General features: G+C 38.3%; 1 protein-coding gene across 2 annotated transcripts in view; it reads right to left on the reverse strand.

The window, feature by feature from the left end:
* Positions 1-26,025, reverse strand: part of Ubr1 (ubiquitin protein ligase E3 component n-recognin 1) — a 125,821-nt gene that overhangs the window by 82,570 nt on the left and 17,226 nt on the right. For both annotated transcript variants that reach the window (XM_040746131.1, XM_040746130.1), the window contains exons 4-12: positions 21,301-21,411; positions 11,158-11,288; positions 8,725-8,863; positions 7,362-7,424; positions 7,015-7,138; positions 6,590-6,697; positions 5,670-5,758; positions 4,813-4,911; positions 3,196-3,353 (exon numbers count right to left, since the gene is read on the reverse strand). In XM_040746131.1, coding sequence (XP_040602065.1) covers positions 3,196-3,353; positions 4,813-4,911; positions 5,670-5,758; positions 6,590-6,697; positions 7,015-7,138; positions 7,362-7,424; positions 8,725-8,863; positions 11,158-11,288; positions 21,301-21,411 — 1,022 coding nt within the window. The remainder of the gene's footprint in view (positions 1-3,195; positions 3,354-4,812; positions 4,912-5,669; positions 5,759-6,589; positions 6,698-7,014; positions 7,139-7,361; positions 7,425-8,724; positions 8,864-11,157; positions 11,289-21,300; positions 21,412-26,025) is intronic.

Genomic DNA, 26,025 nt, shown 5'->3' on the forward strand with positions numbered 1-26,025 from the left:
GAAAGGAATATTAATTTAGAAAAGACTTGGCAGACAAGACTGCTGTCTTTAAGAATTGAATCATTTTGTCCTAAATGGACAAGGGGAGCTACAACCAAACAAGGAAAGCCACAAAATGGACAAAAGTTCAAGAACTTTCTAATGCAGGGAAAGGCTACTTAAAGTTAGAATTCACTGCCTGGGGAAAACTAAAATTTCTATGAATGCGAACAGAGTACCCACTTGCACCAAGGGGTTTGTTTTATATTTAGGTACAGTCAGGTAAGTACAGTGCATGGCTGGACTGTACAGAACTACAAATTACAAAAAAAAACTTATGGATACTTAAGTATTTATAGCAATTATTCATTTAAAAGTAGCTTTGAGGGAAAATTAAATTAACACATATAAAGAGAATAAGGATAACTGCAGAATGTATATATTAAGAAGCAGAAAACAGGACTTAATAACTATTTCCTAAACAAAATTATTTCTGAATTATGTTTAGGTAAGATTCAGAACAGTTTTCATTATTGTTGTCTATACACTCTGTGAAGATACATGATGTAAAAGAAATGTGAACGGTACAGATAGTCAGGTCCAAGCCAGGTGTTGGTGGCGCACGCCTTTAATCCCAGCACTTGGGAGGCAGAGAGGCAGAAGTAAGTGGATTTCTGTGAGTTTGAGGCCAGCCTGGTCTACAGAGCTAGGTTCAGACAGCCTCCAAAACAATACAGAGAAGCCCTGTCTCGAAAAACAAAAAACAACAACAACAAAAAAAAGTCAGATCCAAATCCCAGTTCCATGCTTAGTAGCTCTGTGATCTAGGCAAATACAATCTACAAGCCAAGATTATACCACCTACTTTGTAATAATGCTGCCATATTAAAATTAAGTCAGTACAAGCAAAGTTCTTTACCACATGAGAAACACTAATAAATCACACAGAACCGCTTTGAGAGGGAATTGCACCCTGTTGAACAGGTTACTTCAATTATGTTAGTTTTATCTAAAATAACTCAGTTATGAGAATGTGGCACAGTGATGATATCATATCCTGTAAAGTAGACCAAGGTTCATCAATAAATTAGCAAGGTCATTTTAACTACAGCCATTAGGAAGTTGTATTTTGAGTAAATGACTTACATATAATTTAGCTAAGGAGTAAATCTGAGTAGCAATGGCTACATGCTTATCACTACTGGATTTATCCACTATGATAGTTTGAAAGAAAATTGCCCCCATAGTGAGTGGCACTATTAAGAGGTGTGGTCTTGTTGGAGTAGGTGTGGCCTTGTTGGAGGAAGTGTGTTACTATGGGGGTAGGTTTAGAGGTCTCCTATGTTCAAGGTACACTCAGTGTCTCTGCTGCCTGCAGATCAAGATGTAGAACTCTAAGCTCCATCTCCAGCACCATGTCTGCCTACCAGCTACCACTTTTGTCATGATGATAATGGACTTAAACCTCTAAAACTATAAGCACCCCAATTAAATGTTTTCCTTTAAAAGAGTTACTGTGGTCATGGTGTCTCTTCACAGTAACAGAAACCCCAAGACATCTACCATCAATACTTATACTAGAGGTATGATAATGTAACAATTTATTAAACTCTAAAGAAAAAACAATCATGACACAATGACATCTTGAAATAAAAGAATTTGAGAAAGTCTTGAAGAATTTCTCTTGGTAAAATAAAGAATCCACTGTAGAGATTCCAGAAATCTGTCTTTTTTTTTTTTTCAGGACTAGGGATCAAACCCAGGGCTTTGAATATTCTAGGCAAACACTCAATTACTGAGCCTTATTCCTAACCCTATTTTTTAAACGGACTAAATTATTTTTTATAAATTTATTTAACTTTATTTTATATGCACTGGTGTGAAGGTGTCAGATCCCCTGAAATTGGGTTACAGACAGTTGTAAGCTACCATGTGGGTGCTGGGTCCTCTGGAAGAGCAGCCAGCGCTCTTAAGTGCCGAGCTAGGTCTCCAGGCCCCAGACTAAATTATTTTTAAGTTTGACTAGAAGTCTATTTGTTTACCCTCCTTATCCCACACAGTCATCATAAGTAGATAAAACTTTACCCCCATCATATATGACTTGGAGCTTTAAATTTTTTTTATTTAGCTGAGCAGTGCTAGCGCAGCCTGTAATCCCAGCACTTGGGAGGCAGAGGCACTTATAGATACTTGTACACACACAAACCCCACATACACATAATTGAAAAATAACTTTAAAAAGTCTTAAACAAAAATTAGAATCACTTGATAGAACAGTTCAGATCATTAAAATAAATTTCCATTTTATCTCCAGAAGAGATAGTAACATCCCTTGGAGATAGAGTTATAGGTAGTTTTGAGTCACCTGATGTGGGTATTAGGAACTGAACTCTAGTGTATGTACCCTTAAACACTGAATAACTTCTCTAGCCCCCCTCCCCAAATTTTAGTGTAAAAATTAACTTTCAGTCCTCTTCAAGGAGAAAAATTGAATTAAGGGAACTCTATCCCAATTTTAGTATAAAAATACATTTTTAGTCCTCTTTAGGAAGAAAAATTGAATTAAGGGAACTCTGGTAAGTATCAATAGGCTGGTAAGTATCAAAAAAGAAAGTAAAAAGAAAAATAAGCAGATTATTGGAAACTGAGAGTATATAAGGGGAACAGAACCACAAAGCATATGAGTGAAAGGTGAGAGGAAAGTGTGGAAATTACAATGGAGAGTTGTTTGATGGCCCACGTACATGTGACAGGCCTGTCCTCAGCACCTTCTTTATTCAGTTGGTTTTAAATTCAGTAAGACTTTCTTGAGGACATTTACAAAAGTGGGGAACTACTTCCATAACTCTACTTCCAAAACATATAAAATAATAAAGTATTTCCAAATAACCTATATACACCACAGCAATGTAATACGTATAACATAGTAAATGTTCTATAGACACTTGTTATACTAAGTGTCTGAAATAAAAACAGGAACAAAATTTGTACATGTCCAGTACAGAATCAATCATCTTTTTATTACTTTCAAGTTGCTGGGTAGATCCACAGATGTGGAGACCAACTGCATTAGCACGAGACAGTCAAAGTTCTCTGTGCTTGCCATCACGGTTAAGAGAGTCCTAGATAACAGGAGGGACAGATGTCTGCTTACACGACAGAGCAAGTCAGCACAGTGTTTAACAGGTGCCCCACCTTGTAACCCCAGCCACTTACTTTAGATCACATATTACCGCATATACTCTTCCCAGTTTGTCCTGGCTGTAGCCCTGGAAGTTGAATTTATTGTTCCTGTCCAAGTACTCAGGTAAAACTTCTAGCAGAGTTTCAGTAATGACAGAAATAACGTTCTGTTCTTCAATAAGATGTCGGGCCTGCAGAATATTTCAAGAATTTTGTCTTAGTATTAATGCATCATAGTAATGGACTTAATTCATTTGGTTGACCAGTATTTCATTTTGTTTTTGAAACAGCATCTCACAATGCACCTAGACTGGCTTCAGACTTAAAATTCCCTACCTCAGTTAAAGAACACACTCCCACAAATAAATCTGCTTGTTTGTTTATTATGGAGACAGGATTTCTCAATTTTAGTCCTGAATATCCTAAAATTTGCTATATAGACCGGGCTGGCCTTGAATACACAGAGATCCTTCTGCTTCTGCCTTCCTCCAAGCGCTGGGATTAAAGGTATGTGCCACCATGCTAGGCCAAAAATAAGCAGCTTGTAACAAATGCTTGTTTATTTTTCTATCTATCTATCTATCTATCTATCTATCTATCTATTTATTTATTTGTGTGTTTATTTATTTGTTGGCAGGGTCTCACTGTGCAGCCTTGGCTGGTCTGAGCTCACTATGTAAACCAGGCTGATCTTGAACCCATATTGATCCTCTGCATCCTAAGTGCTGGAACTAAAGGCATGTGCTACCATGCTCAGCTTAATAAATATTTATTGAACATTAAAACCAATCCCTAGTTTTTAAAGAATAGCGACTACTTCAGGAGTTAATTTCTAGGATTTGGGTTTTGTTTTTATTTTCAGTCTTGGAGATCAAACCCTAAGCCTTGTATATGCTAGGCAAGTATTATATCATTGAGCTATACTCTTAGCATAAAAGTTTGTTTTTAGAAGTAAAGCTCCCCTTTCCTTAGTAACTTGAAAATACCTGTGTGGATACCAAGCCCACTACACAGATTATCTAACAAATATTTATCATCTGTAATCATACTAGAAGCAATGAAGAACAAAGATACCTTTTACAACTTCTATCATATTGCTATCTATTGCGATATCTCTCCCTTGCCCCAATTAAATTCTCTTCCCTATTCTTTTCTCTGGTCCTTTGAGATGCGGAAATAGGAATTAGTTAATCAGACTTTCAAAGAAACAGGAAAAGAAATAGCATAAAAAGGAAGCAGAGTACTTCTCCCAGGCCTACACAGCGCCATCTCACAGAACGGCTGGGCACACTCTCCCTTTCTCAACTCTTACCTTACTGCATTTATCCACCAGAAACAGTAACTCAAGAACAAAGGCAAAATTTAAAAATGCAAAGTTTTGGTGTTAGAAAGACAACACTGCAGAGAGTAAGAAATCAGCTTTGGATGTCATTTATAAAGATCAGACCACCTGGACAAAGGTAGTTTACAGTTATTGTGTCCCTGGGTACCACTAGAGTTATTACACACAGATATATCACAGAAATATCTTTAAAATTTCCAAAAGAAAGTGGCCTAACTTTGTGATTCCCACATGGTTTTAATCTGATGCCACATAAGGCGAAAGTCTTAGAAAGCAAAGCAATTTTACTCAGAAAAACTCATACATACCAGGGTCGGGACAGTGAACATCTGAACGGACAGTGCAGTTATCGAGATACTCCTATCATGATCATCACTGATATATTCTTTCTGCAGTTGTTTGTAATACTGAAAGTGATTAAGTACAGAATATTATATATTTTTGAATAAGGCAAAGTAAAAAGTTCAAAGTCTCTGCTCTGTGAAACCTTGTAATCTTACAGACACATGGAAAAAATGAATAAAGCAACATAAGAAAGCTTTAATTCTCCTTTGTGTTTTTATTTATTTATTTTTTGTTTTTGTTTTTTTTGTTTTTCGAGACAGGGTTTCTCTGTGGCTTTGGAGGCTGTCCTGGAACTCGCTTGGTAGTCCAGGCTGGTCTCAAACTCACAGAGATCCGCCTGCCTCTGCCTTCCGAGTGCTGGGATTAAAGGCGTGCGCCACCAATGCCCGGCTTTTTGTTTGTTTGTTTGTTTTTTTGGGTTTTGTTTTGTTTTGTTTTTTGTGTGTTTTTAATCTCAGTTGCATATACTGGTCTTTTACTTCCTGCCTCTGTCACATGTACATCTGTTCCTCTTTCCTGCTATTCCCTTAAGCAGTCACTTCTTATTACTAACAGGCAAACAAATGATCAAAAAGAATGAGTGTGAAAAAAAATATGTATGTGAATATAACATAATAACTTCCAACTATTTTCCAACTATCTTCTCTAAAATTGCTGTTTCCATTCTACGAACTACCATTTGTGAAAATACTTATATAATGTAAAATATTTTATTGAAATTAACAAAAAACTAAATGAGCTTCATATGCATCCCTTTGCTTTCATTACTTCATTTATAAAAATTATGTTATATTTAGTGATATTTATAAACAGCAATTACCTTCACAAATTCCATAGCAAAGAGTTTTTTGTATTCCATCTCCATAAAAAAACTACTAAAGATCAACTCATGAAGGATCTTACGGGCACCTGTAGATCATTAGGGAACAGAGGGTGAGGGCATCACCAAGACAAATTATTCCAGGGTTAGATACAGTAGAGGTGGTTTGCTATCATTACCATTGTAATAGTTTCAGAGATGCAGTAATATTTTATATCATGAATTAAAAACACAATTTTAATTCTAAATTTAATTTAAAAACTACCAATCTTTCATTTTCTATGCCTCTCCCATCACTTCATTTTACCTTTTATCTTCTCCAAACCTTTTTTCATCACATTTTTAAGATTAACTTTATTTTTAATTATGTTCAAGTGTGTGTGTGTGTGTGTGTGTGTGTGTGTGTGTGTGTGTACAAGTGAAAATGTTCACAGAGACTAGAAGGGAAGTCAGATCTCCTGGGCTGGAGTTACAGGCAACTGTGAGTCACCTAAGTTTGGTACTGAGCACTTGGGTCCTCTGCAAGAGCACTGTGCCACTTAACTGCTGAGCCCCGTTTCCAGCCCTCCTTCCAATGGCTCTTACTGGTTCACTCAGAACTACTCTGTACTGTTCCTTTTCCATACCTTTTAGACTCCCGAATTTTACTATCTATTTCTCGGTTACATTTTTTTAAAACATAGGTTTAATAAAAATCATTGTTACATAAATCTGACTAAACACTCTTTAACTGTCTCTCTCTAAATGAAATATACTATTGTTAAACCAAGAAAAATGAAAGTGATTAACCTTGCCTTCACATATTAGCATCAATCAGGATCATGTTCAATAACTGATTTCACACAAGGAAGACCTTGATTCTATGATGAAGCCATACTCTTCCCTTGATTCTTGAGTCTCATAAGCAGAGGTCTACTTACCTTTATAAAGTTTTGCATCCCAAAGCATTAGTCTGCTTATAAAACAGGGATTTTCAGAGCCAGGTTCTTCTATGAGGCAGGCCTGGCAAAAGATCTGCCTAAAGTCACCTACAAATACAGGAAGACAAGGGGTTTCTCTTCACATGATAGCTCTAAAAGTGTTCTTATAATCGTATGAAAAGATTAAATTAACCTTGCTATGTTTGATACCAAGAATAATCATGCCACCATATAAGGAATGTTATTTGATACTATGCATTTGAAAACAAACTTGTTTTATACACTTGAAATGCAATCCTGGAAAGATCAATCAAAATGGATATTTGACCAAGAAAGAAGAAATCTCAATGATATTTAAACAACTTAAACATTTTTGTAAAACACAATCATTAATTAAAAATCAGATAAGCAGGGTGCATGCTTACTTGAATAGCTCATAATTTTGTTCATCCAGGAGCCAAGGCGCAAAGCAAATTTCTGGTGAGCCATAACCATGGAGTGTAGCACTTCCACATGGAGTGGGTGCTGAGAGACATTTTCTGAATGACTCTGTAATAACAAGAGGAGTGAAAACACACATCTAAACGATGCTTTAGTAACCTATATGTCATAAAAGGAGCTATACAACCCAAGTTCCAAGTTCCCAGACCTATTTCTATTTAAGACACTAATGATGGTAACAATAAAACCACTTGGCTTTCCTACTTAGGCTCCTAGAAATAAATCTATATTTCCTTTTGAAATTCTCTCCGTAGATAATGCAGAAAGTTACCTTTATATCCTCCTTTGCCTCCTGGCAAGTAGCATAAACACCTGCTTTGACAGCCCGGCGACCCTAATTATAGGTGAAAATGAGAATGGGTAGTCAATTATGAATCATTTATTGTCTAGAAGTTTTAAGATGCTAGAATAAAATCCAGGTATGATACATAAGCATGTAACTCCAACAACCAGGAGGCAGGAAGACCTCAAATTGAAGGAGAGCCTAAGCTACATAAGGAGACTGGGTCCCTTAAAAAGGGCTAAACAAGGTGGACATGGTGCTGCACTTCTTTAATCCCAGCACTTGGGAGGCAGAGGCAAGCAGATGTCTGTGATTTTGAGGCTAACCCGACGTACATAGTGAGGTACAGGATAGCCAGAGATACATAGTGAGACTCTGTCTCAAAAAGAGAAAAAAAAACAAAGGCAGGGTGGGGAGGTGACTAAACCAGTCAGACTGGCACACTCCTCTAAATCCCAGAATTCAAGAAATGAAAGCAAGAGGATCAGGAGTTCAAGATCACCCTCAGCTACATATCAAGTCTGAGGCGAGCTGGGCTATAATCAACTCTATCTCAAAACAAAACACCTCCAAAGGGTTAAGGATGTAGTTCAATGGAAGAGCATTTATCTAGCATAGGCAAAAAATACCAGATCTATGTCTAGACAGAATTATTTTTAATTTTTTAAAAAGATTTATTTATTTCTTACGAACACAACACCCTGCCCCCATGTACGTCTACACACCAGCAGAGGGCACCAGATCTCATTACAGATGGTTGTGAGCCACCATGTGGTTGCTGGGAATTGAACTCATGACCTCTGGAAGAGCAATCAGTGCTCTTAACCTCTGAGCCATCTCTCCAGCCCCTATTTTTAATTTTTAAAAATTTGACAATTTCATGATTATAATGAACTTGAGTCATTTCAACTCCCATTATTTTCTGTCATCCTCCTCCTTCTTGTGCCAAAACCCTTCTTCCAAACAAATGCTCCCCATTTTTGTGTATTTTTTATTTGGTAACTCACTGAGTTTAATTATAGCTGCTTGAATGATCAAGGATAAGGAGTTATTTACTGGAGTATAGACAACGTATAAGTGACAGTATCATGGAGGAAATGGTAGCCCTTCCCTCAGCAACCATTAATTGCCAACAGTCCTCAGGAGGAATGAGGCTCACACTCTCCTACCCTATCTGTGATGCTACACTGACAAATCTAATCCTGTCAGTTACTGTGAGTTCAAGACTGTAATGGTTGCATCCTACCCATTTCAATTCTATAATGAACCATCTTTTTAAAAAAGTAGTTAAGACCTGAATGCCAGAAATGGATGTTAAGACAGCAACATAATTCATACGGTGATCACGCACCTCTTTGTCTATGGCAGTGGTGTGCAACTGTGCCTCTGCGAGCTCACAGTCAAGAGCTCTTTGTAGACTGTATATCACATGATCATATGAATGGTGTTCATCATTGAAAAGGACACAATAGTATCTTTCATTTTTCTCCCTATTAAAACAAAAGATAACATACTCAAATAGTAAAGCAAACAAAACAATGCCATTTATTCTAAAGCAGCACCATGCAGTCTCCTATCTGTAGGGAATTAATACTGTAATATTGATACATTAAATGATTTTAAATAATAGTGTGCTATGGAATTAAAAAAGAATTCCAGCAAAGAATGCTGGTACATGAGTACTTAAGAGGCTGAGGCAAAAGGATTACTTGTGTCCACAAGCTTGAGACCAGATTAGATAACACTCTGTGATCCCTTGTCTCTAAAAAACAAAACAAAATCACTAAGTATTACTTCCTTTTTTTTTTCTCTCTTATTGGCCCTTTGTCTAAAATACCACTCTTTTGCTTGAGTCACACGCTGACAAAGAGAGAAACATGCATTCAGGCTTGGAACCTTTAAGCAGACAATAAGAAATAACTAGACTTTATTTTTGCATTTGTCTTCTATTTAAGTGATCCTGAACCTGATACTCTAGGCTGGAGAAATGGCTCAATGGCTAAGAACAAATACTGCTCTTGTAGAGAACCCAAATTAAGTTCCCAGCACCTACGTGAGACAACTTAAAATCTTCTATAAAACCCTCTGGCTTCTGTGGACACCAGCCTAGCACAAGGCATGCACACGGTGCACATAAACTCACACAGGCATACACCTAAATATAGAGCAAACCTTTAAGTGATGTTGCTATTATAGTTTATGAGAGGAAAGGTGGGTTTGCTTTTTTGTTTTTTGTTTCAATGTATAAAGTGCCAGCACTCTCACTTTGGCTATAGGATCTCAGACAGGCCACTGACCTTAAATTTGCTGAGAAGATAGTGCCTTCTCTACCTCTAGGGAGAGAATGTCTACATTCCAGAGTTTTGTGAAAATCTCATGCAATATGTGGAAATAGTGGCTAAGATTATATATCATCAGCTTTAAATCTTCTATAAAATGCTTTCAAAAATCCTACTGACCTTCTAAGGTGGAGATTTTCTTACCCCTCTTACAGTTTGGAAACAGAGGTTCAGGTGCGCTAAAGGGAGTCCATGGTCATAATACAAGTAAGCAGTGAGAGGGACTGGAAGGCAAATCTATGACTCCCAAGTCCAGTGTTTCCTACCCACAAATGACATTATAGCACTGCTGTTTGTGCCAGAAGATGCTCATATTATATTTATTGATACAAAATTTCTTTAAAGGTTTCAACTGACATTATCATTTATTTGAAATTCAAGTACCTACAGATAAATTTTTTTAATACTTTTATTTCCTCAAGAAGTTTATGGACCAACATTGAGTAAAAAAAAAAAGTACATTTGTATCGCTAGTATGCTTTTTTTTTGTCTAGAAAATTCTTAGTTATTTATCTCTTTTTATATAATATACTCCCTGGAAAACAAACAATCCTCCCATAAAATCTTATATGGGTTTGTACTGTAGTTTTGTGAAACTCTAAGTAATATACAAATAGAAATAGTCCCACAAAGCCTGAACTATATTTTCTTATCCAGAATTCCCTTTTTATGGCTTTGTGACAAGATCTCACCATGTAACTCTGCCTGCCTAGACTTTGCTATGTAGAGCAGGCTGGCCTTGAATTCAGATTTCCACCTGCCTCTGCCTCCTCCTTTTTCTATTAAGTTAAAAGCTACCACATCAATGCAAGAGTGGTAGAGTTTGTTGTTAGAAGTTGCTGAGTTTTTATCTAAATACAAGTTAAATCTTGATGCCTGCAATAATCCTAGCACACTATTTCCAAAGCATAAGGAAAAGGCTATTTTCTCATCGCTCAATAAACTGTCCAGGCTAAATGGATTTGAAGTTTCTTTACTCTTCTTTGGCTTAACTCCTGCATAGTATCTAACAGAGTATTTCAAGTAAAGATACTTTGAAAATGTTCCCGAGAGATAATCTCTATAAAAATTTCAAGGTGATAATAAATTTAGGTGACTCTCTCCCTGTTGAGGGGCCCACACCCACTCTTGCCTTGGGCATATAAAACTATTCCATAAAATGTTTGTGCTTATATCTATTCCAAAATCATAATAAATTCCAACATAAAAGGGGAAAGGAAGGAAGGAAGCAGGAAAGGAAGCAAGGAAGGAAGGAAGGAAGGAAGGAAGGAAGGAAGGAAGGAAGGAAGGAAGGAAGGAATCACGTTAGGACATGACTTAACAGTAGAGCACTCATCTTGTATGTGCAAGCCCTAGCACAGGAAGGAGGGACACAAACACAGATAGCCAACACTGTTTTTGGTCACTGAAATAAAAAAACGCCTGTGGCTTCTGACAGCGCCCACCTTATCTGCAGTTCAGGAGGCAGCTCCTTTTCTTCTTCCCATATAGTCATTTCTACAATGTATTTTATCACTGAAGGGAATATTTTCCTGGCTTGAGCAATGACCTCTTCATTCAATGGGCAATGCAAGGTCTGTGAGGAAACAAGCAAACAATATTGAGATTGTGTCCAAATAAATGGATAAGGAAGATAATGTTAAATATTTAAAATAATCATTCAATGAGTTCATTACAATATCCATTAGGAATTAATTCAAGTTGAGTTCATAAACTCAGAAACACATAGACTTTTTATTCATACTTTCCCCTGTGAATTCTCTTCAGTCTTTTGGAATAGCTTTATTATGAGAATACTATGCAACTACTGGCTATCCTTTATAGCTTATAAGAACTGTTCTCATAATTTATTTCAACAAACTCTCATAGTTGCTTTGGAAGAAGTTATATCAAGTATTGATGACAAAAATAAGAAATGGAGGGGGCGAGGGCTGGAGAGAGAACTTGCTGCTCTTCCAGAGGTCTTGAGTTCAATTCCCAGCAACCATGTAGTGGCTCACAACCATCTGTAATGAGATCTGGTGCCCTCTTCTGGCCTTCAGTGATACATGCAGACAGAACACTGAATACAAATAAATAAATATATCTTTTAAAAAAATTAAGATTTTGTTAATTTGCATGTTCACACTCTGCTGTTTGGTAAGTTTGGATAAAGGTTTGTCTATCTTATTGATTTTCTCAAAGAACCAACTCTTCTTTGCATTGATTCATTGTATTGTTTTCCTACTTTCTACGTTATTGATTTCAGCCCTCAGTTTGATTATTTCCTGGCGTCTACTCCTCCTGGGGGGAGTTTGCTTCTTTGTGTTCTAGAGCTTTCAGCTGTGCTGTTAATTCTCTAGTATAACTATTCTCCAGTTTCTTCATGTGGGCACTTAGTGCTATGAACTTCCCCCGTAGCACTGTTTTCAAAGTGTCCCATAGGTTTGGGTATGTTGTGTCTTCATTCTCATTGAATTCTAGGAAGTCTTTAATTTTTTTTTATTTCTTCTTTAACCCAGGAATGGTGCAGTTGTGCATTATTCAATTTCCATGAGTTTGTAGGGTTTCTGCAATTTGTGTTGTTGTTGAATTCTAATTTTAATGCATGGTGGTCTGATAAAATGCATGGAGTTGTTCCAACTTTTTTTGTACCTTTGAAGTTTGATATGTTGCCAAGTATGTGGTCGATTTTTGAGAAGGTTCCATGTGGTGGTGAGAAGAAGGTATATTCTTTTTTATCTATAGATGTCTGTTAATCCCAATTGGGTCATAACTTCTATTAGACCCTTTAAGTTTCTGTCTGGTATTCCTGTCTAGTGGTGAGAGTGGGGTGTTGAAGTCTCCCACTATAAGTGTGTGGGGCTTTATATGTGATTTCAGTTTTAGTAATGTTTCTTTTACGAATGTGGATGCCTTTGTATTTGGGGCATAGATGTTCAGAATTGAAACTTCATCATGGTGGATTTCTCCTGTGATGAGTATGTAATGACGTCCTTCATCTCCTTTGATTGATTTTATTTTAAAGTCTAATTTGTTAGATATTAGGATTGCTACCCCCGCTTGTTTCTTAGTTCCATTTGATTGGAAAAATCTTTTCCCAACCTTTAACTCTGAGGTAATGTCTGTCTTTGAGGGTGAGGTGTGTTTCTTGTATGCAGCAGAAGGATGGGTTCTGTCTTCGAATCCATTCTGTTAGCCAGTGTCTTCTTATGGGTGAGTTAAGGCCATTAATATTGTGGGATATTAATGACCACTGATTGCTCAGTCTTCTTTGATTTGGAATGGTTGTTGGTGGTGGAATTATGTGTTGAATTCCACCCCTTTTTTCTGTTGTTGGTTTTCTGCTGTTGGTAAAGTGGGATTATTTAATGCCTATGTTTTTCTGGTTGTAGTTAATTTCCTTGGGTTGGAGTTTTCCTTCCAGAACTTTGTGTAGGGCTGGGTTAGTGGATATGCATTGCTTGAATCTAGTTTTGTCATGGAATATCTTGTTTTCTCCATCTATAGTGATTGAGAGCTTTCGCGGGTATAGTAGTCTGGACTGGCATCCATGATCTCTTAGTGTTGGTAGACTATCTATCCAGGACCTTCTGACTTTCAGAGTTTCCATGGAGAAGTCAGGTGTAATTCTGATAGGTTTGCCTTTATATGTTACTTAGAAATGAAAAGGGGGACATAACAACGGACTCTGAGGAAATTCAGAGAATCATTAGGTCATACTCTGAAAACCTGTACTCTATAAAATTTGAAAATTTAAAGGAAATGGACAATTTTCTGGATAGCTATCACTTGCCAAAATTAAATCAAGAACAGGCCGGGCGTTGGTGGCACACGACTTTAATCCCAGCACTCGGGAGGCAGAGGCAGGCGGATCTCTGTGAGTTCGAGGCCAGCCTGGTCTACAAAGTGAGTTCCAGGACAGCCTCCAAAGCTGCAGAGAAACCCTAACTCAAAAAAAAAAAATCAAGAACAGGTAAGCAATTTAAATAGACCTATAACCCCTACGGAAATAGAAGCAGTCATCAAAAGTCTCCCAACCAAAAAAAAGCCCAGGTCCAGATGGCATCAGTGCAGAATTCTACCAGAAATTCAAAGGGCAGCTATAACAATTCTTCTCAAAGTATTCCATGCAATAGAAGCAGAAGGGTCTTTGCCAAACTCTTTCTAGGAGGCTTCAATAACCTTGATCCCCAAGCCACACAAAGACACAGCTAAGAAAGAGAACTTCAGACCAATATCCCTCATGAACATTGATGCAAAAACACTCAATAAAATACTGGCAAATTGGATCCAAGAACACATCAAAACAATCATTCACCACGATCAAGTACGTTTCATCCCAGGCATGCAGCAATGGTTCAACATACAAAAATCCATCAATGTAATCCACCATATTAAACAAGCTGAAAAACAAAAATTACATGATCATCTCACTAGATGCAGAAAAAGCCTTTGACAAAACCCAACACCCCTTCATGATATAGGTCTTGGAGAGATCTGGGATAACAGGAACATACCTAAACACAATAAAAGCTATATACAGCAAACCAACAGCCAACATCAAACTAAATGGACAGAAACTCAAGGTGATTCCGCTAAAATCAGGAACAAGACAAGGCTGTCCACTCTCTCCACACCTTTTCAATATTGTACTTGAAGTTCTAGCTAGAGCCATACAACAACAAAAGGAGATCAAGGGGATACAAATAGAAAAGGAAGAGGTCAAACTTTCACTATTTGTAGATGATATGATAGTTTACATAAATGACCCAAAGAACTCTTCCAGGGAACTCTTACAGCTGATTAACACCTTCAGCAAAGTGGCAGGCTACAAGATCAACTCAAGAATATCAGTAGCCCTACTATATACAGACGATAAAAGGGCTGAGAAAGAAATCAGAGAAACATCACCCTTTACAATTGCCACAAACAACATAAAATGCCTTGGGGTAACGCTAACCAATCAAGTGAAAGACCTGTATTGCAAGAACTTTGAGTCTTTAAAGAAAGACATTAAAGAAGCCCTCAGAAAATGGAAAGATCGGGGCTGGAGAGATGGCTCAGAGGCTAAGAGCACTGCCTGCTCTTCCAAAGGTCCTGAGTTCAATTCCCAGCAACCACATGGTGGCTCACAACCATCTACAATTCAATCTGGTGTCCTCTTCTGGCGTGTAGTCAGAACATTGTATATGTAATAAATAAATCTTTAAAAAAAAAAAAAGAAAATGGAAAGATCTCCCATGCTCTTGGATAGGTATGATCAATGTAGTAAAAATGGCAATCCTGCCAAAAGCAATCTACAGATTCAATGCAATCCCCATTAAAATATCAGCACAATTCTTCACAGACCTTGAAAGAACAATAATCAATTTTGTATGGAAAAACAAAAGACCCAGGATAGCCAAAACAACCTTACTTAACAAAGCAACATCTGGAGGCATCACCATCCCTGACCTCAAGCTCTATTATAGAGCTGTCTGTAGTTCTGAAAACAGTTTGGTATTGGCACAAAAATAGACAGATAGACCAATGGAATTGAATTGAACACCCTGATATTAATCCATACATGTATGAACATCTGATCTTCGACAGTGGAGGGAACACTCCTCCATTGCTGGTGGGAGTGCCAACTCGTACAGCCAATTTGGAAATCAGTATGGAGATTCCTCAGAAAAATGGGAATAAACCTACCACAAGACCCTGCAACTCCACTCTTAGGCATATATCCAAAAGATTCACATTCATACAAGGACATCTGTGTTCATAACAACACTATTTGTTTTTTTTTTTTTTGAGTAATTAACATTCACTTAACATGTACAAGTTCTAACTAATGGGCTGGATCTTTTGTACATTGTTTCATTACAGCATTTTTTGTACATCATACATAACAGCATTATTTGTAATAGCCAGAACTTGGAAGCAATCTAGATGCCCCTCAACCAAAGAGTGGATAGAGAAAATGTGGTACATTTACACAATGGAGTACTATTCAGCGGAAAAAAACAAAGGAATCCTGAAATTTGCAAGCAAATGGATGGCACTAGAAGAAACCATCCTGAGCGAGGTAACCCAGTCACAAAAAGAGAAACATGGCATGTACTCTCTCATACATGGATTTTAGACATAGATCTGGGGAGTGCCAGCCTACAATCCCATGACCAGAGAGTCTGGGAAACAGAACCTTCATTCAATGGCTGATGGAAACAGAGGCAGACTCCCATAGCTAAACACTGAGCTGAACTCAAGGAATCCAGTGACAGAAAGGGAGGACTGATGAGCAAAGGGGTTAAGACTGGGCTGGTTTAACCCCCAGAAACAGCTGACCTGACAAGGGTTAGCTCTTGAATCCCAGACTGATGGTGGGATTCCAGCATGGGACTGATCAAGACCCCCTGAATATGGGTGTCAATGAGGAGGCCTAGGTAATCTATTGGGCCTTGGGTAGTAGGTCAGTATCCCGGGTATAAAAATGGACTTTGGGCTCCCATCCAACAATGAGAGATACACTCTCACCCTGGACTCCCAGGGAAAGGTCTAGGCCCTGCCCTGGATGAAATGACAGACTATGGACACCCCCATGGAGGGCCTCACCCTCCCTGAGGAAATGAGGGGATATTGGGGGTTGGTGGGAAGGTATGGGAGGAGGGGAGGGAAAGGGAGAGGACCTAGAATTGATATGTGAAGCAACCTTGGGCATTGGTGGCGCACGCCTTTAATCCCAGCACTCGGGAGGCAGAGGCAGGCGGATCTCTGTGAGTTCGAGGCCAGCCTGGTCTACAGAGTGAGTTCAGGGACAGCCTCCAAAGCCACAGAGAAACCCTGTCTCGAAAAACAAAAAAAAACAAAAAAAAAACAAAAAAAAACCCTAATTTAAATTTAAATTTAAGAATAAACATTTTAAAAAAAGATTAAGAAATAGGACTGGAGTTCAGTGGTAATTTCTTGCCTATCATGAGCAAAGTATGATCCTCAACACCATAAAAAGACAAGAAAAAGAAATGGCAACTTAGCCAACTACAAAAGAACAAATTATTTCTGATTTGCATAGTATTACAATAGCACAATCACAGAAGCAGAAAGTAGGAAGTCGATTGCTGAGGACTGGGAAGAGAGGAAGTTAAGTCTTACTGGGTACACAGATTCAGTATTATAAGACTCACATACACACAAAAACCTTGAATTCTATTTCATAACAATGTGAATACAATTAATGCAGCTCAAGTGTATTCTTGAGTATTGTTAAGATGGCAAATTGACCAAACCACTGACCAACCTTCTATTTCCCGCCCCCCCCCCCATCCATTCCTCCTCTAGCCCCATTCAGAAAGGGTCAGGCCTTCCATGGGCTGGAACAAAGCATGGCAGGCACATCAAGGTGAGGTAGGACCAAGCTCTTCCCCCTGCATCAACTATGGGTGAGGCAACCCAGCATGGGAAATGAGTTCCCCAAAGCCAGCTAAGCACCAGGGGCAGGTCCTGATGCCACTACTAGAAGCTGCACAAACAGACCAAGCTACACAACTGTTACATACATGCAGAGGGCTTCGATCAGTCCCATTGATATGTACCTTTTAATAGAAAGAATACCATAACACCATTATTTCATCTAAAAACACTAAGACTAAATGTTATCTAACATAACTTATTCAATTTTCCTAATCATTCTTCCTATCTTTTAAAAGGAATTTACTTTTTTTTTTAAGTTTTATTAGCCAGCCACCAGGCAGTGGTGGTACATACATTTTAGTCCCAGCACTCGGGAGGCAGAGGCAGGCAGATCTCTGTGAATTCAAGGTCAGCCTGGTCTACAGAGTGAGTTCTAGGACAACAAGGGCTACACAGAGAAACCCTGTCTCAGGAAAAAAAAATTATTGATTTTTTTGTATAAGAGTATTTTGCCTGTATGTTTGTACCACATGTGTGCCCTTGGAGGCCAGAAGAGGGTGTGAGATCTCCAGAAACTGGGAGGATGCCATTTGAGTACTGCGTCCTCTGTAAGAGCAGTAAATGCCTTTATCGGATGAGTCATCTCTCCAGCCTCTAAACGAGACATTGTGTGACGTCCTCCAAGGCTCAGGGAACATGGCTAAGAAAGTGGGGGAAAAATTGCAAGAGCAAGAGAGTAAGCTGCTATGTGTGACAGAGCACGGTACAGTAGAAAGATGTCCCAGAGCATGACACGGCCACTGCTTCAGGAAGTCATAGCAGCCATGGCTGCACACACAAGACTTGCACAAGATTGGGTTTCTCAACATTTGATCATGGGAAAGTGGCACCTGAGCCCCACCCCATCCTTACTGAAAGCTGACAGTTAATGGTTGCTGTGGATGGGGTATCATTTTAAGGGGTATACCTGCTCAAAAGTAGTTCCTATTCTAATAAGTCATTTCCCTGCTGTCTGGCATGTTCCCTCAGTTACAACATTCTCACTGGATTGAAACCTTTGCCCTAATAAAGAGGAGAATGCTCCTGAGTTTCAGGTGGTAAACAGAGAAGCATTAAATGGAACACTCCTGCAATCCCAACACTTGGTAAGCGGAGGCAGGATGGTCAGCAGAGTTAGGGGCCAGCCTAGGCTACTTAGCAAGTTCCAGCCCAGCTTAGGCTACATAGTTGGAGCTTGTACCAAACAAACAAACAAACAAATACAAAAGGAAACAGCAGACAAAGAAAGGCTTTCAGTACATTCACAGATATGTACAAACACAGTCAGTAACAGAATATTTTCTCTAAACCTAATCACAGTCTCTATGCTTCTCATCCCTCTAACCCATATACCTTGCTTATTCTTACTTCCTCTCCTCTTGCTCTTCCCCTATTCCCTCCTCACTTCCTGACCTACTGAAACCCTTAGGCCCAAAACAAAAAACAACAAAGTAGTGCGTTTCTCCAACCAGCACCTTAGTGCTACTGTCTCCAAGCTGCACCAGGGATGACGATGCAGCACACAGGTGTTTCCTGCTGCTCGCACTGTAGACTGTTGTCAAGTCATTCCTCCAGGCGGCTGTGCCTGAACACACATAAAACAAAGCACCAGGAGGACTCACATCAAATGACACAAATCACCAAAACAGTGAGAAAGGGGGCAAGAAAAACTAGAGGCTACTTACCTAATACATGCATAAAGCACAACAAAAGACACAAAAAATAGAGCATTACATGACACTTCCACAAACTCAACTTCTGAATACCAGAACAAAGATACTGAGATAGCTAAAATGCTTAGAGAGTTCAGAGTCTGTTTTTTCAAAAAGGGTCAGAGACCATATAGAGGACTTCCATAAATGGTTAAGCAGTCAATTAGGATCCACACAAGAAAGATACAGAAGGACGAAAGAATCAGCAAATTTGAGGAAATGAAAGAGTCAAACAAAGAAAAGTCATAGCAGATCAAGACCATGGATTAAGGCCAAATATCAGAGATAGAGAACACAGGTCGAAACAATAACACATACAGGCACATATAAAGAAAAAAAAATAATGAAGATAGCCAAAACTTGTAAGAAGTCTCAGATACATTCAAGAGACCTAACCTAAGTATCCATGGCATAGCAGGCATTAGGCAAATCATGTAAAGAGGCTTAGACAATCCAATTCTTAAAATTATAATAACGAATTTCCTAAATATAACCAGAAAAGAATATCACCATGGCATATAACTAAATTTAAACAAAACAAAGGATACTAATATCTGTAAAAGAAAACACCAACTCACATCAGAGGCAGAAAGATAAAAATGATACTAATCTTTCCTGAACAACATGCAAAGCCAGAAAATGTGGAGTAATATGGCAAGCCCTGAAACTGTCAACCAAAACTGCTTCCCCTGAAGAGTTATCCAGTAAAGGTGACAGAGAAATACCAATATTCAAGATAAGCACACACAAAGGCAATTCATGACAACTAGGTCAACACTTCAGAAAGTTCTTCAAGGGAGAAGAAAGCATATATTGCACAAAAGGATAAACAACTGGGAAGGAACAGTCATATCCAACATGGCAAGTCAACAAACCTAGGAAAACTATCATGAAAGCCAGAAACGAACTCCAATGACTAGAAACCAACAAAGTCATTAGTAATAGTAAATCTTGAACAATAACCTCAGTAATAACCCTGGATGCAAATTGCATTGGCCTTTTTTTTTTAAGATTTATTTATGTATTGTGTATATAACATTATGCCTCCATGTATGCCTCCACGCCAAAAGAGGGCACCAGATCTCATTGTAGATGGTTGTGAGCCATCATGTGGTTGCTAGGAATTGAACTCAGGACCTCTGGAAGAGTAGTCAGTGCTCTTAATCTCTGAGCCATCTCTCTAGCCCCTGCCTTGGCCTTTCAATTTATAGACTAAGCTGAACTAAAAAACAAGATCCAACTATTGGCTATCACCAAGAAATTCACACAGCTAGAAAAGACATCCAAAAACTGGCATAGCAAGTCCTGCACCTAATAGACTTCAAACTAAAGATAGTCAGAAGAGATGAAGGGAATCCCTACATATTAATAAAAGGAACAATCAAGCGAATATAGCTATTTTAAATATCTATGTGTCAAATCTTAGGGCCAGCAATTTCATAAAACAAATGTTAAAAGGCTTAGCAGGCCAATAGGTCCATCCACAATAACAGCAGAAGACTTCAACACCCAACTCTAATACCTAGGGAGGTCTTCAAACAAAAAGCCAACAAAGAACATCATCTGGTCCTAAGATGTGTTCACTGCTTATATGGAGATCTAAAATAGTTTAAAAGGCATACATCCTTGAAACTTTCCAAGATTTGTCTATGAAACCTTATGAACATGGTGTTTGGGGGGAAATACTACACTGTGGCAATTTTGTCAAGTATTTCAATGTTACCTACCAAGTATTCCCTGGGATTTTGAATGGTACTTTGCACTGTCTGATAAAACAATTCATTTTTATAGCAGACTGTAGTGTTCCCAGTACTGGGAGGCAGAGGCCTGAGGATCTCTGTAAGTTTGAGGTCAGCTTAGTCTACAAAGCAAGTTCCAGGACAGCCAGGATTATGTAAACAGACCCTGTCTCAAAAAAAAAGAAAAGAAAACCAACAATTCGTTTTCAGGCATATTAGCTGAGAATCCTGCAGCAGTCTTTTGTGGTTCCCATAGCTCATCTGTATCTACGGTCCTATAGTTCCCTCCCACTGCATATCTAAGTGTCTATATCTGGGCTTGCTCAGATTTCTTTCTTGACTAAGATATATCCACTGAGTCTATTTGTCATTTTTCTTTCCTTTAAGAAAAGCAATTACTGAATTTGTATGTTCATTCTGTTTTCAAATTCATTACATTCTTTTCTTATCTATTAACAACTTCTTTTTGTTCTTTTGGGGCCATATATTATATATCCTTGTTGTTTAAGCTTAATATTTAACAAAAAGTATTTTGAATTCATTTTGGGTATGTGTGAATTCATTTCCTCCAGAGAAATGTTTAGAGTAGAAAAACAAAACATCCTTATAATTAACTTTTAGAAGAAAAACATTGGATTTTAAATGGAATCCATCTTAACCCATATATATTTATACATTTATTCTCATCAAATTTCAGAAAATGTAAAACAGCAATTAAGCTTCTTACCTCTTTTGTAGTACCTGCTCTTCCAGGTTCATGATCCATACAAAAGGGGCCAGTTTTCCATGCTTCTGTGTCTCCACAGTCACAGAACCCTCCTCCAGTAGAAGTATGCATCTAAAAAGTGAAAAATTATTTTTTCAAAGTGTCAAATTTTATTATAAAGCAATGAAAAGTAAGAAGTTTGATTCAAATAGTAAATAAAACCAACACTCCAATTTTAGTTGTATTTAATGTAACAGAATCATTTTAGTAAGATACCTGAGAAATACCAACTACCTGAATATTTCAGCATAACAATAATGGACCTTCTAAATAGATAAGCTTTGAAATATAACTCCACATTTTAAAAATAAGTTTTTTTATTAAGTGCAAACTAGTGGAGAACGAAATTAAAAGAAAAGTCTTCCAAATCTAGAATCCTGGAGTATGAATTTTCTTTTTTATTACATAAACCTTTAAAAATCAATATAATGGCTGCTGGATGGTGGTAGCACACACCTTTAATCCCCGCACTCAGGAAGCAGAGGCAGGCGGATCTCTGTGAGTTTGACGCCAGCCTGGTCTACAAGAGCTAGTTCCAGGACAGCCTCCAAAGCTACAGAGAAACCCTGTCTCAAAAAAAAATGATCAAGCCGGGCAACAGTGGTGCATGCCTTTAATCCCAGCACTTGGGAGGCAGAGGCAGGTGGATCTCTGTGAGTTCAAGGCCAGCCTGGTCTACAAAGCAAGTTCCAGGACAGCCTTCCAGACAATACAGAGAGACCCTGTCTCGAAAAACCAAAAAAAGAAAAGAAAAAAACTGATCAATTGATCGATAGATAGATAGAAAGAATCAATGATACATAGAAATATTTAATACAGTATCTTCATTTATATTAATTTTCTACAAGAACTATAATCTTTTTTCTTCCAGTGTTCCTAAGAAACAAAACCTAAAATATACTAACTCAGGTAGAAAAAAAAAAGACATACAAATCTTTAGCTATCCAAAATCCTACTCTTGCCAGTAAGAAATGAAAACTTACATCTGTATAAAGACTTGCACTCTCCTACATATAAATGATAAACACACTGAGAAAGAAATCAGAGAAACAACACCCTTTACAATAGCCGCAAATAATATAAAATACCTTGGGGTAATTCTAACCAAACAAGTGAAAGTTCTGTATGTCAAGACCTCTATTTAAGTCTTTGAAGAAAAAAATTGAAGAAGGTATCAGAAAATGAAAGATCTCCCATATTCGTGGATAGATAGGATTAACAGTAAAAATGGCAATCTTACCAAAAGCAATCTACAGATTCAATACAATCCCCACACAATTCTTCACAGACTTTGAAAAACAATATTCAACTTTATATGGAAAACAAGAAACCCAGGATAGCCAAAACAATCCTGTACAATAAGGGATCTTCTAGAGGTATCACCATCCCTGACTTCAAGCTCTACTGTAGAGCTACAGTAATGAAAACAGCTTGGTATTGGCACAAAAACAGACAGGTACACCAATGGAATCAAATCGCAGACACTAATATTAATCCATACACCTATGAATACCTGATTTTTGACAAAGAAGCCAAAATTATACAATGGAAAAAAGAAAGCACCTTCAACAATGGTGCTGGCATAACTGGATGTCAATATGTAGAAGACTGCAAAAACATCCATAGCTATCGCCCTGCACAAAACTCAAGTCCAAGTGACTCAAAGACCTCAACATAAACCCAGTTACACTGAATCTGCTAGAAGAGAAAGTGGGAAGTAGCCTTGAACACATGGGCACAGGAGACCACTTCCTAAATATAACATCATAGCACATACATTGAGATAGACAGTAAAGAGGACATCCTGAAACTGAAAAGCTTCTGTAAAGCAAAGGACACTGTCTATAAGACAAAACAGCAGCCTACAGAATGGCAAGATCTTCACCAACCCCATATATGACAAAGGGCTGATCTCCAAAATATATAAAGAACTCAAGAAACTAGACATCAAAATGGCAAATAATCTAATTAAAAATGAAGTATAGATCTAAACAGAGAATTCTCAACAAAAGAATCTCAAATGGCCAAAAATACACTTAAAGAATTGTTCAACATCCTGAGTCATCAGGGAAATATAAATCAAAACAACTCAGATATCATCTTATACCTGTCAGAATGTCAAAGATCAAAAACACTGATGACAGCTTATGTTGGAGAGGATGTAGAGTAAAGGAAAACACTCCTCCACTGCTGGTGGGAGTGCAAACTTGTATAACCACTTTGGAAATCAATATGGCAGTTTCTCAGAAAAATGGGAATCAATCTATCTCAAGACCCAGCTATATCACTCTTGGGCATATTCCCGAAGGATGCTCAATCATACCACAAAGACACTTGCTCAACTATGTTCATAGCAGCATTATTCATAATACCCAGAACCTGGAAACAACCTAGATGCTCTTCAACCAAAGAATGGATATGGAAAACATGGTACATGTACACAATGGAGTATTACTTAGCTGTAAAACAAATAACAAAAAACAAAAAAACCAAAAAACAAAGATCTCATGAAATTTGCAGGTAAATGGAAGGACTAGAAAAAAAAATCATTCTAAGTGAGATAACCCAGACCCAGAAAAACATGGTATGTACTCACTCATAAGTGGATAATAGGAGTAAAGTACAGGATAACCAACCTACAATCCACAACCTCAGAGAGGCTAGACAACAAAGAGGACCCAAAGAGGGGTGCATGGATTTCCCTTTGGAGGGGGGTATAGGAGAGATCTCCCGGGTAAACTGTGGGGGGGAGGGGAGCTGAAGGGGATGAGAGGATGAAAATTTGAGGAAGCAGGTTGAGTGGGCCGGATGCAGGAGGCAGGTTGGGGGTGGGACAGAGAGGGAGAGACTTTATCCAGTAACTGATGGAAACATGCAAAAATCCCCAGCCAAGCATGGGGCCAAGTTCCAGGAATCCTCCTGAAGGGAGGAGAGATTGGAGTCAGGGAGTGTCAAGGTCATGATGGGGGGAAGGTGCACAGAGACAGCTGACCTGAGCTTATGAGAACACATAGATTCTGGACCAACACTTAGGGAGCCTACATGGGACCGACCTACGCCCTCTGCATGTGTGTGACAGTTATGTAGCTTGGTCTGTTTGTAAGGCTCCTAGCAGTGAGATCAGGACCTGTGCCTGGTGCATAATTGGTTTTTGGGAACCTGTTCCCTGTACTGGGTTGCTTTGTCCAACCTTGATGCAGGAGGAGGAGCTTGGTCCTGCCTCAACTTGATGTGCCTTGCTTTATTCAAAACCACGGGAGGCCTGCCCCTTTCTGAATGGAGATGGGGGGAGGAGTGGATGGGGAGGAGTGTAGATGGGAATGGTGAGGAGGGATGGGAAGAAAGAAGGCAGGGAAAACTGGTTTGTATGCAAAATAAATAGAAAAATAAATGTTAATTAAATAAAATAAAATTTGCCAGGAGGTGGTGGCACAGGTCTTCAATCCTGGCAATTGGGAAGCAAAGGCAGGCAGATTTCTGTGAGTTCAAGGCCAGCCTGTCTACTGAGTGAATTCCAGGACAATCTCAAAAACTACAGAGAAATCCTGTCTCAAAAAACAAAAGCAAAAAAAATAAATAAATAAAATTTAAAAAAGACGTATACTTCATCATAGTAAAATAAATGATATATAATACCAAAGCAGCTTAATTCAAAAGCTAAAAGCAGGAGCTTGAGAAACAGCTCAACAGTTAAAGCACTTGGCTGCTTCTGCAGAAGAATGGGGTTCAGTTCCAAGCACCCATATGGCAGCTAAGCAGCACACTCCAATTCATTTTTAACAAATGTTATTAAAAGTTTCTATGTCCTAAGTACTATGAGAGACATAGAAGGTACAAAATACACAAGGTCTGAACTTCATCCACAGAAGGTTTATAGTCAAGTGGAGATACAAAACACATAAATCAGAAATATGAATAAAAAGGGACAGAGAAAAGGAGATTGCTGGTGGGTTTGTTTTCATCTCTGGGTATGTTCTAATTGGCTTTGAGATATGTCAACTCAAGCAAGCCTGATCTGGTATCACCTTCTAAGATACCAGAAGACTTAAAAGTGAATGTTGCCACAACTTTCATTCTATTTGATCAAATTATGTTACTCTGATCTTTGACTCTTAGAATTTAACTTATCAAATCAAATAAGTTGGTCACCTCTGAAAGGACACGAGCAAAGTGAGTAGCAAAAGATATATTGTAAAACGAGGTTCTAATTTTGTTTCTTTATTGTTCTTAAGTACTATTTTGGACTCTTTTGCCACTGAAGGTTTTCCCTATTCTCTGTTCTTCATATATTTTCATGTTCAATATTGTGTTGCTTTAGATTAATAGTTTTCAACCTGTGGGTTGCAACTCCTTTTGGGGGTTACCTAAGGCCGTCAAAAAATACAGATATTTACAATTCATAACAGTAGAAAATTACAAGTATGAAGTAGCAATGAGGTCGGGCAGTAATGGCCTTTAATCCCAGCACTCGGGAGGCAGAGACAGGCTGATCCTCTGTGAGTTCAAGGCCAGCCTGGTCTATAGAGTGAGTTCTAGGATAGTCTCCAAAGCTACAGAGAAACCCTGTCTCAACAACCCCCCCCCCAAAAAATGAAGCAATGTTATGGTTGGGAGAGTCACCACAACATGAGGAACTGCATTAAAGGATCTCAACATTAGAAAGGTTGAGAAGCACTACTTTAGACA

This window comes from Mesocricetus auratus, unplaced genomic scaffold, assembly GCF_017639785.1.
Source record: "Mesocricetus auratus isolate SY011 unplaced genomic scaffold, BCM_Maur_2.0 Super-Scaffold_100004, whole genome shotgun sequence".
Classification (NCBI taxonomy): domain Eukaryota; kingdom Metazoa; phylum Chordata; class Mammalia; order Rodentia; family Cricetidae; genus Mesocricetus; species Mesocricetus auratus.